The sequence below is a fragment of the Nelumbo lutea genome, chromosome 1, assembly GCF_056320005.1.
Source record: "Nelumbo lutea isolate HS-2025 chromosome 1, American lotus-T2T, whole genome shotgun sequence".
Lineage (NCBI taxonomy): Eukaryota > Viridiplantae > Streptophyta > Magnoliopsida > Proteales > Nelumbonaceae > Nelumbo > Nelumbo lutea.
In genome coordinates this window covers 109,445,097-109,465,053 of record NC_142684.1, presented here as the reverse complement: position 1 = coordinate 109,465,053, position 19,957 = coordinate 109,445,097, and the positions used below count along the sequence as shown (strand labels likewise).

The 19,957-nt window shown below is 33.8% G+C and overlaps 2 protein-coding genes across 3 annotated transcripts; both read left to right on the top strand.

The window, feature by feature from the left end:
- The first annotated feature begins 1,018 nt into the window (after positions 1–1,018).
- LOC148876734 (protein PELOTA 1-like) lies at positions 1,019–2,278 on the top strand. The gene is made up of 2 exons (XM_088968059.1): positions 1,019–1,636; positions 2,270–2,278. Exons 1-2 carry the CDS (start codon positions 1,019–1,021, stop codon positions 2,276–2,278), a joined length of 627 nt encoding a protein of 208 aa, XP_088824185.1.
- Positions 2,279–13,498: 11,220 nt separating this feature from the next.
- LOC148876733 (uncharacterized) lies at positions 13,499–19,343 on the top strand. Of its 2 annotated transcripts, none has more exons than XM_088964469.1 (6): positions 13,499–14,287; positions 14,416–14,539; positions 14,671–14,842; positions 15,327–15,363; positions 15,481–15,733; positions 18,954–19,343. In XM_088964469.1, the coding sequence occupies exons 1-6, from the start codon at positions 14,105–14,107 to the stop codon at positions 19,013–19,015; spliced, it is 831 nt and encodes a 276-aa protein (XP_088820595.1). In that variant the 5' UTR covers positions 13,499–14,104; the 3' UTR covers positions 19,016–19,343. The 2 variants fall into 2 exon arrangements, with proteins under 2 accessions (XP_088820595.1, XP_088820594.1); XM_088964468.1 differs by having other exon boundaries at positions 14,662–14,842.
- The last annotated feature ends 614 nt before the right edge of the window (positions 19,344–19,957 follow it).

Here is a 19,957-nt window from a genome sequence, read left to right as displayed (position 1 = left end):
GATATAACAGGAATGATTCTGGTAGATGCGTTTATAGTAAATTTGTAGATAATAAAGGAGTCATGATCTGTTTATATATTGATGATATGCTAATAATGGTAACAAGTTTGGAGGTAGCAAAAGAAACAAAACAGTTTCTAATGTCCAAATTTGATGCCGAAGACTTGGGTGAGGCTAATGTAATCTCGAAGATTAAAATCCATAAACAATAAGAAAACTTTATTATCTCCCAATCGCACTATATAGAGAGTATTCTTAGCAAATTTGGACACTATGACTGCAAACCTGTTAAAACACCTCTTGACTGTAGTATTCACTTAAGGAAACATGTAGGAGAACCTGTTTTACAAAAGGAGTATGCAAGTATAATTGGATTTGTGTCTTACTTAATGAATTGCACAAGACTAGATATAGCTATACCTGTGGGAAAATTAAGTAAGCTTACTCATAATCCTAGAAATGAACATTGAGAAGTTCTAGTAAGGTTGTTAAAATATTTAAAAGGAACTATAAATTTTTGTTTACACTACTCAGGTTTTCCTCCTATTTTATAAGGCTTTACTGATGCAAATTGAATTTCAAATTCAAAGGATAGTATTTCCACCAGTGGATATGTTTTTACCCTACGTGGAAGAGCAGTATCATGAAAATCAGTAAAGCAATCATGTAATACCAGCTCAACAATGGAGGTCAGATTCATTGCATTAGAATTGGTGGGGTCCGAGGCAAAGTGGCTAAGGAACTTATTGGCAGATATACCACTTTGGCCACAACCAGTTCCGTCTATATCTCTTCCTCTCTGTGTTTCTTCAAATAGGTGCACTGTTTTGAAGAGGCTTCTGTCTAAAAGGATACTATAAGGGTAAAGATGAGGTTCAATGTCAAAGTAGTTAGCCTTGAATACGATCAACACGGCTCAGTGTAGCAAGTACATGGTAAGACCACGACCAAGAATGAGTTTGTCTCAACTGGTGTGTTTCACACATTGCAAATTGAGCCACGTAAGCCTCTGGAGATAATGAAGAAAGCTTGGGATAAGGAGGCTTTAGATGCATTGGTAGAGAAATGCAATCGTGGTGTTGATGCTGAATTAGCAATGGTTTTGATACAAGAAGGGATCACTCATGTTTTCTTCGTGGGGGGGAAGGCTACAAATACGCTTTGTGTTTGGATTGAAGCTGGGGATCAGAATCCAAATCCAATGGGTTCATGCAAAGGTGGAAGGAGTGGTTCCAATAGAGGTAAGATGGGTTTGAAGGACTTCTTCGAGGAAGTTTTCTCTTGTTTTGTAAAGCATATTGATTTCAATAGTATTCACTGCGTGGTAATCAGAAGCCCAGGTTCTATCAAGGATCAATTTCAACGATACCTCCTCTTTGAAGCGGAGAGGATGCGGTTGAGAGAAATCGTCGATAACAAATTACATATATTTGTTGTTAACACCACATTAAGTGATTCAACCACCATGTCTCTGGTAAGAGATGCCAAGGCAGCCAAAGACATTTCAACCCTCAAGAATATCATGGAATTGCTTTTAAACAATGATTCGGGTAAGGTCTCTTACGGGACCAAGCATGTGGAGACGAGGAAGAAATATGAGAATTTGGTAAACTCAATTGAGAAATCAGGAGAGAAGGTTTACATACTTTGGTCATCCATAGAACAACTCATTTGGTTTTTAGGAATCAATGCAATTTTGTTTGTGTTTGATCAACCCTTAACCATTTGGAATTCACTGATTTTACTATTTTACTCCTAAAACATACTATTTGGAAATGTTGTGTTCAATTCACATTATCTCATAAAAAATAATTTTCAACTTCAAAATAATATTGAAAAAATACAAATAAAAAATATTAAGTTAATAATTAAAAATTATTAATTAATAAATGAGACGGTTAAAATTAAAAAAATAATTAATGACTATAAAAATATTAAAATAATTAATAATTAATAATTTACACAAATAAAAATTAAAATATTTTTTAAAAATTATGGAAATAATTAAAATTACTAGTTAATAAAAATAATTAATAAATAATAAATAACACAAATAAAACAATTAATGTTTAATAAAAATATTAAAATAATAATAATTATTATTATTATTATTTATTATTATTATTTCTCACCCTCTTGAGAGAGAGAAGCGTTGCCTTTGAAGTTGCACCGGTGGTGGCAGGAAGACAAGGGAGAGAGAGAAAGAGAGAGAGAGAATGGGGTAAGGGTACTTTTGACTTTAGGCCATGTTTGAAATGCGTCTGAGCAGGTTAAGTGACAGGCCTGAGTCTTAAAATTTCAGATCTGAAAAAAAAAAAAAAAACTTTTAGATCATATTTCAAATTCAAACATCTAAAAAGTGTTATCAAACGGCACCTTAGTTGCATGTTAAAGCTGATTTAATTCCTAACTTAAACAATAAACACAGTTCAAATTTTCCACAAGTAGTGCATTCCAAGCAATATATATATATATATATATATATATATATTAAAAATGGTTCATCCACGTCAGCATGTCTCTCGTTTGAGAGAAGCTATTTATCTATTTTCTCCTTCTTTTGAATTTTTCATTCAACCAATGAAATGCACTTTCCCAATAAACTAAATAGCCTCTTCTCCTAAAATTTCTCCTAAACCACCTCCCCCACTATCCCTCACTTTCTCCAAAATTATCTCTAATTCCTATTTATCTTTTAAATTATCTCTAATTCCTATTTGTCTCCAAAATTATTTCTAATTTAATAGGGAGTTTATCTCCTAAATTATCTCTAATTCCTATTTATCATCTCCCCTACTTCTTATCTATATCTATCTAAAGAAAGTTTGGATTAAAAAAATGCGAATTATTTAAATATTCTAACAAAATTATATATAACTTTAAAATATTTATTAAAAACACATAATATTATATTTTTCAAAATATATCACAAAATTATGTACTAACAATTTAAATTATGCTTTTTTCGGATTATCAATTTAAATGTTTTTCAAATATTTAATAATATGTAATAGCTTTAAATAAATAAAATTAAAATAACAAAAAAAATTTAATATTTTATAGATTATTTAAATTGTAACTAGATTTTAAATAGTTAAAATAACGAAATTATGTAATAAATTTTAAAAAAAATCTTCAAAGTAGAAAATTAATTATAACATATAATTCAAATTATTAATAATTTAATATATTATAAAATTAATAATAAAATTATGTAATATATATATTAAAACAATGAAGTCTAGAAATTTTCTCCTTTTTTGAATTTTTTATTTTTTTTAATTCCATGTCATTTTTTAAACAACCAATGAGATTCACTTTCCCAATAATCTAAATAATCTCTTCTCCTAAAATTACTCCTAAACTACCTCCCCCACTATCCCCCACTTTCTCCAAAATTATCTCTAATTCCTATTTATCTTCTAAATTATCTCTAATTCCTATTTATCTTCTAAATTATCTTTAATTCCTATTTATCTCTAATTTAGTAGAGTTTCTCTCCTAAATTATCTCTAATTCCTATTTATCCTCTCCCCTACTTTTTATCTATATCTATCTAAACAAAGTTTGGACTAAAAAATTTAACAATTATTTAAATATTCTAATAAAATTATAAATTAACTTTAAAATATGTATTAAAAACACAAAAATAATTTAATCTTTTTACAAAACATATCATGAAATAATGTACTAACAATTTAAATTATGTTTTTCCGGGTTATCAATTTAAATGTTTTTTAAATATTTAATAATATGTAATAGATTTAAATAATAAAAAATTTTAAATATTTTATAGATTATTTAAATATTTATCATAACTATATTTTAAATAGTTAAAATAACGAAATTATGTAATAAATTTAAAAAATTTCTTCAAAGTAGAAAATTAATTATAACATAATATTTTAATTAATAATAATTTAATATATTACAAAATTAATAATGAAATTATGTAATAATAGTTTAGATTATGATTTTATGGATAACTAAATTCAATAAATAATTAATATTTAAAATTTAAATCTTTTATATATATATTTCAGTATTTAAATAACTAAATATTTTAAATAAAAAAAATATTTAACATAACTAGATTTTAAATAGTTAAAATAAAGAAATTATGTAATAAATTTAAAAAATCTAAAAAGTAGAAAAATAATTATAACATAATATTGAAATTAATAATAATTTAATATTTTTACATGATATTTTAAATAATTAATTTCACTTATAGGAAGCAATAATTTGAGAAAATAACTTTCAAAAAAATTATATTTATTAATAATAATTTTAAACCCTTAATTTGTATTTATTATATAATTATATATATATATATTAAAATTAATATTTATTGTCTTTTGTGGAAAATGTATTTTCAATAATTATGTATAAATTTATTTTGTTTTGTTATTTAATATAAAAATTTCAATAATTATTGGAGATTAAATTACTATTATTGAAAATTTTAAATTTAATTTATTGTATTTTTGTTATAAGTTATTGATTAATATTTAGAAGAGATTAAACTATTATTTGAGATTATACTATTTATTGACAAAGTTATATATTTTTAGTACCTATTGTATTTTTTGTATTTTCTGTAATTATTGTATTTTCATTATCAATATATTTTCAATAATTGTGTAGTTTTGCTATAAATTTTCAATAGTTATTGGAGATTAAACTATTGTTATTTATCAGAGATAAGAAAATTAGTTTACCTGAAATTATGTGTTCATGTATTGGTTTAGGTCGACTTTTTGGTTTGGTCAGTCTGTTCAAAAGATTTAAACTTAAAATTTTAATTTAATTTTAAAAATAATAGTGCAATTATTAAATAATAAATTTAAAAATTACATTTACGATATAAAACATTTTAGACTAATGAATATGGGAAAATTCCCACTTTTCCATATTTAAAATATAAAATATTAATATATATCCATGGTTAGGTCATTCGATTTTGGTTAGTTTACAAATGACCAAAGTGAAACTGATCCAATTTGGTTGAATTGGAAAATTTTTGAACCAAATCTAACCTAAAATACTAGAAAACAGACCAACTCGGATCGAGTTAATCATGTTGGTCGGTTTCATCAGTTTGATTAATAAACCTAACTGAACTTAATTATTGTTATTTTTGTATTATAAAAATTTTATTAAAAGTATTATGTAAAATATGAATAATTATTAATTATTTAAAAGTTGAAAATATAAAACAATTGTATACTCTTATGTGTTTCTATTAGGGTCATTTATTAGAACACACTTTTAAGGATGACAATTTTCCCCATCCCCAATGAGGACATGACTTCCCTGACCTGATGGGGCTGGGGATGGGCATTAATAGGAATCCTCGGTCAAGGTCGAGGTCGGGGTTGGGGATGGGGATTGAGGTCCCCGCCCCACCTCGATCCTGACCTAGATTATATATATAATATATATATCAGGTTCAAGGATGGGGAATATGATTCCCACCCCATTGCCATTCCTGTACACCTTATAGTTTTACATATTTACTTAAGCCTACCTTATAGTTTTCATTTTATTAAAACATCCCATATATTTTTTAACTTATTTACTTAATCAACATTTCATTAAGGAGTGTTTGTTTTGCCATTAGGCCCATGATGTTTTATTTCAAAAATACCCCTAACACTTTTTTTGTATTAAAAACAAAATTGACCAAATATAGCCAATGGAGTGGTTGCCCATGTCTTATTAAGAACAAAAATGGTATTTTTATTTTTATTTTTTTTATTAAATTTATTTAAATGAACATTAGGGTCAACACTGTCATTTTCCACTATCATCTAATGGAAGATTGATTAAATCCATTGCAAATTGTAAATGGTGTTTTAGTAAAATGCTAACTATAGGGTAGATTTTTGTAAATCCATGAAACTATAAGGCGTATTTTAGTATATGATCATTTCTATTATTTAGCTTTCTCTTAATAAGTCCCATGCATCGCACGGGTCCCCACTAGTAATAGTTATAGTTGCTCCATATTCAGTACAGCGTGGTAGAAGATAAGTATAACCTTTGCATAGACATGGGTGAAGAAAAAGGTTGAGATTACAACAGTAGACATTTGTTACTACTCACTTGAGTTGACATGGAATTCTTCTTTTAGGAGATTGCAATTTACAACAATAAGGATCTAATATATTAGCACATATATAAAATATTAGACACTTAAGCTGTGTTTGGTTGCAATGCAAATAAATCTGTACTGATGCAAAATTATGGCAGTCAAATGATTTGAATGTAAATTTTGACTTATTTTTGTTCCAAATTTTAGATTATTTTGTTTTATTACAGTACAAATGAAGTAAATTAAGACATGAAGCAGAATAAAATAAAACCCAAAACAAAATTAATCAAGAATTTGTATTCTTTTTTCATTAGCACTCTCATGCATTTGTACTAGTGCAAAAAAAAAATTGCACTGTAACCAAACGCAGCCTTAGACATAAATGGAAATTAGTTTTTGCCTTGATCATCGGTAATATCTTGGGTTAACAAGCAAGAGAACATGGGTTGGAGACTGAAAAGTTTCAATTTTGTACAAAAATGTTGTAGGTTAGGTCCTTGTGTATCCAGTCTACCCCTCCCAAGGACCTAAATAACCAGACCAGGCCCTGTTTTAATTAGTTTGCAATATTCAAGTAAATGCAAAATTAGATGATTTGAAGGTCATATAATCTTAAGAGGTCACTGTAGTAATTGAAAAGAAGCTTTCATGTTTTGGGGTACTAAAGTCACTTTAAATGTTTTACTCAAATCATTATTATCACATTAACCTTGAGGTCAAAATATTATTATCACATTAAATATGATAACAATATTTATAGAGTAAACAAAAGATGGTACTCCCAACCCGTGGATGTAAAGCTATCTTTCTTTGATCTTTTCTTTTTCCATTTCACTATCAGTATTTTCATCTTTCTTTATTGTTACCTACATTCTATTCAGGAGATTAGTTACTGTAATGATAAAAATTCTTTAAATTAGCATGTAAAGTGTTGTGTTTTTTTTTTTTTTGAAACAAAAAGCGACATATAATCCTTCATTTATTATGGCTTTTCTATTTTGTGAAAATAGTTCCTTTGGATATTTTTAAAGTGACTGGAATATATATAATAATACTCTTCTTTGTTAGTCCTTTTCGCCAGTCATATTTTTATAGGAAGAGGATACATAATTCTTGTATCTTCTGTTTTTCATAGGGTACAAATGAGATATTAGACTTGTTCATGGCCGGGCTCAGACTTAACTTTTGTCAACATTTGTGGGCCGAACCCAAAGCCCAGCCTATAAACAGGTCAACTTATACTGTGTAGGGTCTAGGGTTTTGGACAGGACCCATTCAAACTTTAATAAATTCTGAACTCGATCCCACTCAAGTTGCAAACCTACTTTTCAGCTTTTGAATGTACATCTTTCTTTATTTTGTTTTTTTTTTTTTAAGAATTTACATCTTTATTTAAAGGATGAGGATTCTATATATAGATTTTATATTTGTATCTTGAATTTTCATAACCCACGAGTACTTGTTTTTTTATTTATTTATATATTTTGCAATAGTACATAATTTGAATTAATAATCCATTTATTTGAGTATGTAAAATTGTAAATCATAGGTGCTTCCTCGGAGATTCTGCAAAAGAGTAGCAACTAATGTTTTAATAAGTTCCTTGACCATTTTTAGTGCGAATTAAAGGGTTCTTCATATAAACCTGGTGAGTCCTTTCCCCTGTCTTCTTTTTTACTTTTTATGTTTTAGGTTCATGCCATGAGTTGTGTCGTGCGAGGATATACTGGTCCAACTATTGATTTCGAATTCACTTCTTGTGGTGGATTCAGGTCATACACAATGGAATCCTCTAGATCATATACGATATAGAATTTTATACTAAGATCCTAATACATTCATGACTTCGTCAAAATAAAATTTTCTACTTAGGCCATGTTTGGGAGTGTTTCAAAATAAATGTTTATTTGGGTCATTAAGTACTTATTAGTATTTGAGAAATAAGTCCGAAATAAGAGCTTATTTTTTAAGCCTAAATTTCTAGTTTTTTTTTAAGTGCTTATACAGTAAGCACTTATTCAATTTTTTTCTTCCAAGATTATCCCTAGTTGAATTTTAAAATACCATTTATAAAATTATCCCTAGTTGAAATTTATGAAAACACTTTTATAAAGTACTTTTCAAAGCACTTTTAAGAAAGTACTTTTATAAAAGCACTTTTACAAAAGTCCTTTCATAAAAGTACTTTTATGAAAGTAGTTTTATGAAAGCACTTTTATGAAAGAACTTTTACGAAAGTACTTCTACAAAAGAACTTTTATGAAAGCTTTTGTAAAAGCGCTTTTGTGAAAGTGCTTTCGTAAAAACAATTTTATAAAAATACTTTTATAAAAGCATTTTTATAAAAGTAATTTAATAAAAGTGCTTTCAAATGGTATATTTTGAAATTTTGAAAGAAAATAAAGGAAAAAATAGTCACAAATGCTTATTTAAAATGCATATTAGAGAAAAAGACTACCAACCACCAGCCAATATAAAATAAGTGCTTATTTTAAAAAATAAACACTTGAAAAAGTTGGATGCCGAATGCAAATAAATGTTTATTTGAATAAACACTTATAGGCACTTATTTTTAACTTAAGCACTCTCAAACATGGCCTTAAAAGCGTATTAGGTCTCTGAATAGGTTTTTATTCTCTAACATGTCCCTTCATGTAAAAGCCCTTTGGGCTTGAAGCATGGATAAACACAGCCCCCTATAGCCTATACCTTGTTTTGAAATTTAATTAATTATAATGGAGTGACAAGGGTCGAACACATTAGACCACTTGAGTAAAAATCTCTAATACAATCTCAAACAATCATTCAAAGCTAGAATCTTAAGTTGTTAGCTGAGGTATTCAAATAGGCTTTTATTCTCTAACAGTATTACTTGGGGTTGCTCATCAACAGCCGAAAAATCAGAAAATGGAAAAGCTGAACCAAAAAAATCCGGTTAATCGAACCAGTTAGTTTGAGTTCAGTTAACCAATATAAAAATCTGGTATATATATTATCTATTTTGTTAATAAACATTAGGGTCCGTTTGATTTGCTGGAATAGGAGTCTGGAATTGGAATGAGAATTCTGACTGTTTGGTTGGGCAGAATTGGAATCCCATTTACAGATTATGGGAATGAACCATCCCGATTCCAATTCCGAAGGATTTCGATTCTGATTCCAATTACGAACCAAATAAACCCTAAATTAATGAATTAGTTAACCAATTGATTTCAGTTTTCGGTTTTCCAAAAAGAAAAGAATCGGTTCAATTTGAAGAAAAGGCCCAAGATTCGGTTAATCATCCGTAATATTATTGAATAAAAAAAAATCTTGCTTATTTCACTGGCTTGCAGTTGCAGGCTGCGTCTCTCTCTGTCCAGAGGGAAAGGTGCTTCGTGATCATCACCTCTACTAATTCCTCAACACATCCACACTAATCGGACTGTGAAGAGGGATGAGCAAATGGATCATGCACGATGATGGGTGATCCCCACAAAAACTGTTAGATTTTGCTGTTATTTTAGAACGTCTTTTGTTTTGGCTCTTTCCTGTTGCACATTTGTTCTTATTTCAACTGCTCAACATCGATGATCAGGGTGTTTTGATTCTTGCCTTCTTGGTATTCTTTTCTTCATTCCGCGTACTCCTGCTAACCAACAAACAAACTCATGTGACTCATTTTTGTTTTCTTTCTTCATCCTCTAATAACGAACGAACCCATCTAGTTTTGCTACCTAGCTCTGAAGATGATCAAAACCCTGAATGAAAATGCAGTTGATAATCATGGAAAGTTGGATCATGTGATCAGAAGGATCGGAACCTTGAATAGGGCTGGCTTCACTGAGCTTGGTTAGTTTTGTTAAAACAGGCCATCCAGCAATTGGGTCCCATTCCTGAATACATAATATCCTTTAACAGTTGTTGGATGACATACACTCAGACGCGTGGGCTCTTTCTATTAATCAGCAATTGGACTTTTTTATTTTTTTTCTCTTCTTACCCAGGCATATTTAGCTGTTATGTTATCATCAATTGGTTAATGCTTTCAGGCTTTTTTGTTTTGACTTTGTTGCCCACCCCACAAAATGGTCCACCAATTGAACGAGTGAATGGATTATGCAAACAAGATGTTCTGATTAAGTATACACACAAATATATTCCGGGCGGTTCCCACTTGCCAATTGCCATCACCCACCTTACGGTGGGCCCTAATCCATTTCTTCAATTTCTTAGCTTTGATTTTGCTATTCTGGTTCAAGATCTGTTATAGGCGTACCGTGTACCCTTACTAAAGAAGCGATGCAGAAATAAAATGGTACGTATATACTCAGTTGAGTAACGATTTCAAGAAACAAAAATCAACTAGTTATTTATTTTTCTTTTTAGACAATCACCTCACCTCGCAGCCGACCATCTTTTAATTCTCCAGCGCTAATAAGATGAGTGGTAAATTAAAGTAGCTAAATCACCGGTTCTTCATGCAACTTGGGTGGGACAATGAGGCGCGGCCCTAAATTAAGGGATCAATGTTTTAAAAATCAATTCGGAAATCGGAACCACTTTAGCCTTGATCATTTGGTCCGAATAAATGGTTCATTGTAATTTAAAAAATAAAAGAATAATTAAAATAAAAACATCCAAACACCGTTTTTTTGGATTAAATGGATTAATGTTTCAATCGCTCAAATCAACGGATCATTGATCAAAGGAACAGTTCAGGGGTGAGACCGAATGATTGCCCGGATGATTTTCGGGTAGAACAGTCCGACCGCCGGGTCAAAGGGTTCAAAAACCATGACAAGGACAGACGGACCCTGGGTGAATACAACTGTAGGTCAGAGTTCCCCCACATGGTCACCATCGGCTATGGGACCCGGCCCAGTCGTCCTGTATTCTTGTCTCCGCAACTAATGAGTCTGAGTGCCCTGTCGAGTACCCAAGTGGGGCAAAAGCACAGGTCTCACAGGACACACTCTAAAATTTGTGTTAAGCCGCATTTACATCCCATGTAAAGTAAATCAGTGCTTTGGAGTTTGGATTTGGCGACCCCTTTCTCAAGCCCATGGGCTCTTTCTCAGGAACCGATTTTACACAAGGAAATAGGTAATTTTCTCCATACTATTCAATGCAAGGTGGCGAATACTGTGGTGGGCCTCCATCTTATACAAAGTCTAAATCCTGAAAATATGAAGGGTATTGGGGTTATAGACTTTTAGAGTGAGTCGTCTCTCTTCATATAAACTGAAACTGAAGCATCGGTGGAAGGCTTAAAAATTGAAACAAACAATGAAGGGGCCAGGGACGAGGGGGAAGAAAGGGGTTGCCACTTGCCAGGATGTTCAGTAGTTTCCCAGCAGAAAAAGAGATTGCAGCCTTAAATGCCATAAGCCATTGATTGGTGGATGATGAAGTAGAAGGTAGAGGGGCACAAAGTAGTGGGGAGAGAGAGAGAGAGAGAGAGGGACAGAGATCCAACGCTGGAGAAAAGTAGATGAAATCCAGCTCATTATCCTGAAGGAGTGACACGACCCCACGTGGAGAGGACTGCCAGTTCACGGACTCCCAGAGGGGTCATAAAACAAGGGGTCTCTAATCCCTATTGCTGTCTCCTCGTCCCTAACGCTGGCAAAGTGTTAACAAGCTAAGAGTCTAAGACAACGACCCCCTTCTGCCTCTGAGCGTGTACCAGCGTTTACATGTGCGAGTGCGCCTCTCGTGTCCACACCCCACATTCTTTCTCATTTACCATTATGTCTTAAAGACAATTTAATTTATGAACGCACTCATATCAATTCTTCATCCTTGGATGGGCATTCATGGTGGGGCTGGGACCCCACTCTTTCAATTTTAATCAGCGTTCTCAGCTGAGAAGCCTAGTTCCATTGAAAATTAAGTAAAAGCTGAGCAGTAAGGCACGATCCCTTGTTTATAGCAGACTTTACAGCATGGCAATGACAAATTAGTGATGCAAATTTCCATATTCCAGTTAGGACGAGAATCCTTCTAAGTCCTCAACACCCCCCCCCCCCCCCCCCCGCAAAGAGTTTGGGTGTTCTGATCCATCTCTTAACGAATCATAGTAGTTGTAAGATGAACACTCTGGTTTTCTAAAATTCATCGCCGGAGACCCGCCGGTTGCACATGATTCCCAATCTCAGATGACCTGGAGAAACTTGATTGGATCATCACAACTGTCTGGGCTAATTGTTTATTGCTTTTCTTCTTTTGTGTTTAATTTATGGAAAAAACCCATGGTTAGAAGTTTGGCAAGGAGAGGCCATTTGAGAATGTTTGACAAATTAAACTATTACTATTCCCTAAACAATGCCTATGTTAATCTAATTATCTCTGTCTTCACAGAGATGAGAATTAAATATGGACACCCATTAGAAAGAAGGGCTTAAATTAACTATGTTGCTCAATGAGGACAAAAGAAAAATTATAATGAAAACTGGCTTCTCATCTCGACCTAAAGTCTTTGTGGGTTGGCAGATCATTCATCCATATGGACCATAAAAAAGGGAAAAAAATCAACTAGCTAGTAAGCCCAACTCATTTATGGGCCATACCCATCAAAGTTCTTCCATCTATATGTCTCCTTTCTTGTACCATATTACATAATCTAAATTGCATGGCCATTCAGATCAATACAAAAGATTATGTGGTTATTGGACTGATAAAATGAAAGAGATTTGTTTTCTTTTCTTTTCTTTTCTTTTTCGTGGGGGTGGTGGTGGTTATTCTTCACCCGACCCCAATCCACTGAGACTCACCCCAACCCGTTATCTTACTCTGATTCACAAGTGGGCTGAGTTTGACGGGTTTTCCCTCATCAGTCCAAGCAGGGCTACTCTAGTTAACAAATAAGATGAAGCAGCATTATTGGATTGGGAATTTGGGATTGACACTTCTCATCCTGGTTAATTAAAGGATTACTAATTCTTGTTAAGAATTCGAGTTGTAGCCTGTGATGTTTATTCCAGCAGAACTATCGGATCCGAATTGAAGCCTAACCCGCACAGAATTTTGCCGCCTCTAAAGAGGCAGTCCATTTTTTGCTACTTGAGAAGAAGGGCAACCCGTTGATCGGACGGTGTAGCTTACTCCAGGAGACTTGGGATACAAAAGGTTTATAAATGTACCTATCACCTCCTCCATCTGAAGCGTTCAATCTGTGGGTTCCATCTGAAGAGATATGCTTATACCATATATGAGTCCAATCAAATCACCTCAAGTATCCAGTCGTCATAATACGATTGTCAATGTATCTTTAAATGGGTCAATTGATTTTATAGCTGAGATTCATGCTTCTTCAGATAAAATAAATAAAAGGAAAGTAATATGATCCAATCATCCATGAGAGTAATGGGTGATGTGGTTCTTATGAAGTTAAGAACTGGACAAAAGAAATAGATGTGCAGAGGATGAGGAGAGAGAGAGAGAGAAGAACGAACCGATGAAAGAATAGTAGTGGCCAGTGGGGGGGCGAGGCTATATTAATGCGGAGACAGGGAGGACAGACGCGAGTGCGTAGTTGTGCAGCTGTCATGAGACATCCAAACGACCCCCCTCTCAGAGACAGCAAATAAGCGTTTGCAGTTGTCGGGCCTCCTTTTCCTTCAGCTCAATTTCCATCACCCCTTTTCCTTTCTTTCCTTTCTCTTTCTCTCCATTTAATTAAACTTGAAAGTTCAAACCTCTGCTCTTCTGTTAGGATCGAGATCGAACTTCAAGCATCAACAACTCAAACATCCTTATCAGTACGCCACAACCAACACCATCAGTAACAACAATTCTGTTTCGTTTGGGTGTCTCAATGTTGGCTTCTTTGTCAAAGAGGTGAAATGGAGAGAGAGACAACCAAAGAAGAAAAAGAGGTGGAAGAGAAGAAGCGACTCAATCTCTGTGAACTACTCCACAAGGAATATATAGAGAAGAGAGGGAGAGAAAGCGAGGAAGAAGAAGAGAAGAATTCATGCATGAAGGGAAAGGCCCAATTTTTGTTGTTTTAATGTTTTAGAGATCATGGCTTACCAGCACTATCGATCCCAATTCGGAGATACCACATTTAGGAAGGTGTTTGTAGGTGGGTTAGCCTGGGAGACGCAAACAGAAGAGATGAGAAGTTACTTCCAACAATTTGGAGAGATTCTTGAAGCAGTTATCATCACCGACAAGAGCACCGGCAGGTCCAAAGGATACGGCTTTGTGAGTCCTTCCTTTCTCTTATTCAGACAGGATACATTGTCGTCCTTCTTCTTCTTCTTCTTCTTCAGTCAATGGTTTGAGTTTGTAGCTTCTCTATAAAAAATGAAATAAAAGTGATGATGGGGCAGGTAACGTTTCGTGATCCGGAGTCGGCGAGGAGGGCTTGTATTGATCCTAACCCTGTGATCGATGGGAGAAGGACCAATTGCAACATTGCTTCTTTTGGTCGCCCTCGAATCTCCCCACCCAGAGGTAGTTTCTGATTATGGTTGTTATTGACTACTTGTTATCTTCTTTATTATTATTATTATTATTTTTTAACTACTATATATTTCTTGTTAACGAGGAGGAGGGGTGGGGTGTTTACTGTTTAGTTTATACAGCGAGAAATCAAGGAGGAAGTCCCTACCATGGAGGCAGACCTTTGGGTGAATCGTCCTACAACAGAGCTGCAGCAGCGCTACTGTCTCCTCTCCCACCGCCACCACCATCACTGCCGCCTCCGCCTCCACCGCCCCTACCCCCTTCCCCTCCGGTTATATATCCTTCGTACGGGTGAGTTTCTTATATATACGAACGCTACCAAAATAACAGCTTCCCCATACACTCTGATGGATGTGAAAGATAGCTTCTAGTGCATAGTGAGAGTATGGGCCATGAGAGAGAAATTCTTGAGTTGTTTTGGCATGAGGTATATTTCCGGCGGCCTCACGTGAGACTGACTCCAGATAATCGCTGCTTTGGAACAAGTGATGGGACCCACCAGTCAATTTATTCCAATCGGACAGTCACCAGATGCGGCCTCACGTGGTGGCTGGCCGGCCTGGGAGAAGGATAAGACATTACCCAGATTAGGCCAAACTGGTGTTTTCCCCCAATCTTTTCTGTTCTATTTGGGTGAGGATAAGACAGAGAAAAGAATTTAATATATGGGGCTCGGTTGGAATCTTTTTGGTGAATTGATGTAACATACATATCCAAGCTGGCTTACAGTCTCGGTCAAGAAAGCTCTAATTTGATAGGTTTAATGAATTTGCAGGTACTCTACCTACACAGCGGATTACGGATACCATCAAGTTAGTATTCCTTGAGGCATCATATGATGCTTAATTTAATTTATGATTTTAGTTTTCTTTTTTAATTCATTGATTAAGAATTGGTTAAGAAAGGATTAAATGGTGGACACTGGACAGAGCATGTACCACCCACAGTACTACCATCAAATGTGCGGGACGTCGCCGTCGACCATCGGTCCATCGTACTACTACGGGTATACTGTACAGGCCAGCAGGGAAACTCCTTTTTCAGGACCCCAGGGACCCTCCTATCTCCACTACCCTGGACAGGGGAACGGATCCTTCGCCACCACCCCCACCACTTTTCCACCGCCGCCACCACCACCACCACAGTTACTGCGGAGGCCAACCCAACCCACTTCAACGGCCGGTGAGTAACCAACTAATAACCACCTTTCTTTGCTTGGATGTTGTGCGTAGCCAATGACTCAGTGAGTCACAAGGCCAAGCCTGACCACCGGACCACTTGACATGAGCCCTCTCTCGACTCAGACTATGTATGACATCTATGACCTAGGAAAACTGATGCCAGAGAGGCAGAAGGAGAAATATAATTAAAATATAAGGGAGTACTTAGGCTAAATATGCTATGGTATTATGGAGTCTGAGTCGTTGTGATCACACATTCACAGTCAGTCATTCTACTCCAGCAGTAGACCATAAAAACGGATTATGTGCTTACTTTATTCAAATCTCACTCCTCCCGAGTCCCGACGCAAAGACCAATTATTCACAAGAGAAAAAAAAAATGAAAGTAGAGGATTACTGCTTTCAGTACATACTATTTTACTCAAAGTAAAACTATTGTTCATATTTATTAGGGTAAAATACCAAAATCTCCCCTGAGATTTTTAACAATCATAAAAACTTTTCTTTTTTATAGTTTATTTTAGCAAATACCTCCCTTTTTGAGAAATTTGACGAAAATCTCCTTTCTATCACATTTTCAGAGGAAAAACGTTAGGCTGATGTACCAGTTTTTTTCCAAATACTCATTTTACCCTTTTATAAATTATTTTATATACAAAAATACTAAAATAACCCTGTTTTAATTCCACCAAAACATTAAAAGATGACCGCTAAAGGTGATTTTTGTCAAATTAAAATAGGGTTATTTCAGTAATTTTGTATATAAAATAATTTATAAAAGGATAGAATGAGAATTTGAAAAAAAAAACTGATGCATCAATCTAACGTTTTCTATTTGGGAAGATGACAAAAGAGAGATTTTTGTCGAGTTTCTCAAAAGTTTAAGAGAAGTATTTGTTAAAATGAAACTATAGGGGAAGTTTTTATGATTTTCAGAAACTTCAAAGGAACTATGCCATAGAATCTCCATTTTGTGGGTGGCTCTGTTCGTCGGAGAACCCAATTTATTGACTACATGATCAAGTTGGAGGGCTCCCTATTTGATATGCGATTAAGATGAGTCTTGATCCGCTGCACTTTTTCCCTTGCATTTTCTTTCAACTATTGAGTGTTTTTAAAATCAGACCAGAAAAACTGGGAACCAGTCACTTTCCGTTGCACCTAAAAACCACATTTTGGCCAAAAACCATTGATTTGGTCAGTAAACCACTGACCCGGGCGGTTGAACCATCAACTCAGACAATAGTTTTTAGCTTTTTTTATTGTTTTAGTTTTTTTTTCTTTTGTTAGAGCAAGCCATGCATTCAGACCGGATGGTCAGATCATTCAACCCAGGAACCGGACCTAGTTCGGTTCCCTGTCAGTCCGATTTTAAAAACCTTGGCGACAAGTGTCCCATTACATTTGTTTTTTCATGTATGTGGATGCCTGTCACTGACCGAATGGAAGTAGAGGCAATTAACTACATACATGATTCCAGCACATGGTGTAAATTTATTGGGTTGCATTAGAGGTGTCAATTGAACTGGATTTGTTCCAACCTGATCCAATTCAATGTGAGCCTACTTACAAATGGACTAGACCAAATCCAATCCAAATCCATTCCAATCTACTAAAATGTAAATGGACCGGATTGGGTCTAGTCCAAACCAAATGAAAATATAAAATATTGTAAAAAAAACAGAACATATAAAAAATTACAAAAATATATTAAAATGAAGAAAATCTAAAAATTACAAAAATATATTGAGAAAGCACTCTTTCATAAAAGTACTTCAATAAAAGTACTTTCATAAAAGTTCTTCCGTAGAAGTGTTTTTATAAAAGTACTTTTGTAAAATTATTTTTATAAAAACACTTTCATAGAAGTGCATTTATAAAAGTACTTTCGTAAAAGTGTTTTATAAAAGTTCTTTCATAAAAGTACTTTCGTAAAAGTGCTTATACAGTACTTCCATAAAAGTGCTTTTGTAAAAGTGTTTTATAAAAGTATTTCTACAAAAGTGCTTTCATAAAATTACGTTTGTAAAAGTGTTTTTATAAAATTGTTTATGTAAAAGTGTTTTCGTAAAAGTACTTTTATAAAAGTACTTTCGTAAAAGTACTTACAGAAAAAGTGATATTTTGCCAGTTTCAGTTTTGATCAGTTTCAAATTGAACAAGGGTTTGGCCTTATGATCAGATTATTGGAAATTTGGTTTAGGTCCAATTCAGACTAATAATAACATAAACCAATTTATTTTAGATTGGTCTAATCCAATAATTATAATGAACTATCCAAATCCAATTTGATAAGATTTCAATCAGATCCAATCCAAAACAAGTCATTGACACCCCTAGGTTGCATTGTATAATAAATGCTACATTGGCAAAATTATACAATTTGGGCAACACCACCTCAATTCACAGTACTTATTTCTGCCATGCGAAGAGATATCAAAACTTAAAAGCAACTTGGTCTGTTTGTCACAAAGAGAAAGAGAAAGGAAACCTTTAGACATGCAATGCCTTTAATTTATGCAATTCACCTCAGTCCTATGTCCCACTTAACATTGAAGAACTATTTTGACTATGCAACAAGTTGTCTTGGCTGACCATTTATCCCTAGTTGTCTAAGTTGAAGATTCCTGGGTTGCTTTCATTTCTTCTTCACACTTTATTATTATACAAATAGCAGCCCGTGCTAATATATTATATATAAAACCTAAATATGAATCCGGATCTGCTTCTCAAACCAACCTTATAACACGTACTAACCATATTTGGAACATCTTTCATATTTATGTATTTTTTTTCATGGAAGATGTTCCAAATACATATGGGATGTTTTGTAAAACCTGAGGTGTGTTCTGTGATAAATAAATCTCCATTTCCTAAATATTTAATCTTTTGTAATAAGTAATTTCCTTTTTTATAAAATTATTTGCTTAATTATGAGGAGAATCGTATATGTACCTGGTTCAACTTATTATTTATAGGATTGGATCTTCATGAACCATAATTCAATTTCAACCTGAATCTCACGCACATAAAGAGCTATATATTATTAACAGGGGCTGAGATAGTCCAAGCTCTACTATGCTTGGATCAAGCCTGCAAGCGTCATTTGTGCTACTTGAATCTATGGCAAATCTTATTATCATGAGTTCAAGTTCGTCTTTCTTTGTGTTTTTGTTTATATATTCATGCTAACAGCAATCAGTACTGGTTTATTTCATCAGAATCGCAGAATACCCAACCGGCCGCACAAGCTTCATCGGCGACAGAAGTTAGGGGTCCCTAGCTCTGTGAGTCGGCAAACCCAAGGGAATAACTCATGAAGATGTATACATATGGGTTGGTATAAGTGTTCAAATTGTATAACCTTGACAAAGCTTCCGTTTCTTATTTCTTATCTCACCACATATTCATTTTTTCCCTTCTGTCCAATGTGGAATTGAACAAAGCTGCATCAGTGCCCCAAGCCCGAGTTGTGTCTCGATTTTTTCCCCACATTTGGGTTCTATTTATTTTTCAATTTTCGCCCAAGCCATCTTTCACTTATGTACGCGGGGGAGAAGGAAAGGTAGAATCCTCAATAAGGAGAATTTCGTACTGCTAATATTTCAAAACTATGTCTCATTCTTCCTTCTGTGTTTCTACTTTATATACGAAGCTATAAATATTTGCACAAATTGCATCTAACCAGCACCAAGTGATACTACTACTTCATGGGTCCTGGTTTTGTCATTTCCTCTCTTGAAACCATGGTTTTTAAAACAGGACCAGATCGGATGGTCAGACCGGAAAAATTAGGAATCGGTCAGGTGATTGGTTCCGTTTTACCCCAGAATCATTATTTTCCCAAAAACTATTGATTTGGTCAGCAAATCATTAACTGGGCAGTTGAATCATTCAAATCATTTAACGGTTTGATTTTTTTTAAATTTTTTATTTTTATTATCAAAATGGGCCACTCGTTCAATTCGAACAAAAAATCGGACCCCTAACCGGTTTATTGTCCAATTCCATTTTAAAAACCATGCTTGATTTTTACATGAGGATGAAATGTGGGTTTCAACTTCGACTAGCTGGCTATATTTAAAATTCAAACACGGGAGTATTGAACCGGATACATTACAATATGGGTGTAAGTTGGTCTGGATGGGCCGATTTTAAGTTCATTTCAGGCCCAATCTTAAGAATTGGGCTTAAGATTTAAACCCCAGGTCAAGTCTAATCTGTT

Excerpts from the sequence above, each read along its gene's own strand:
- LOC148876733 (XM_088964468.1), top strand. The coding sequence starts at position 14,105 with ATGGCTTACCAGCACTATCGATCCCAATTCGGAGATACCACATTTAGG. Across the intron at positions 14,288-14,415 it reads GGTCCAAAGGATACGGCTTT|GTAACGTTTCGTGATCCGGA; the intron begins GTGAGTCCTTCC and ends ATGATGGGGCAG. Across the intron at positions 14,843-15,326 it reads GTTATATATCCTTCGTACGG|GTACTCTACCTACACAGCGG; the intron begins GTGAGTTTCTTA and ends ATGAATTTGCAG.
- LOC148876734 (XM_088968059.1), top strand. The coding sequence starts at position 1,019 with ATGAAGAAAGCTTGGGATAAGGAGGCTTTAGATGCATTGGTAGAGAAA.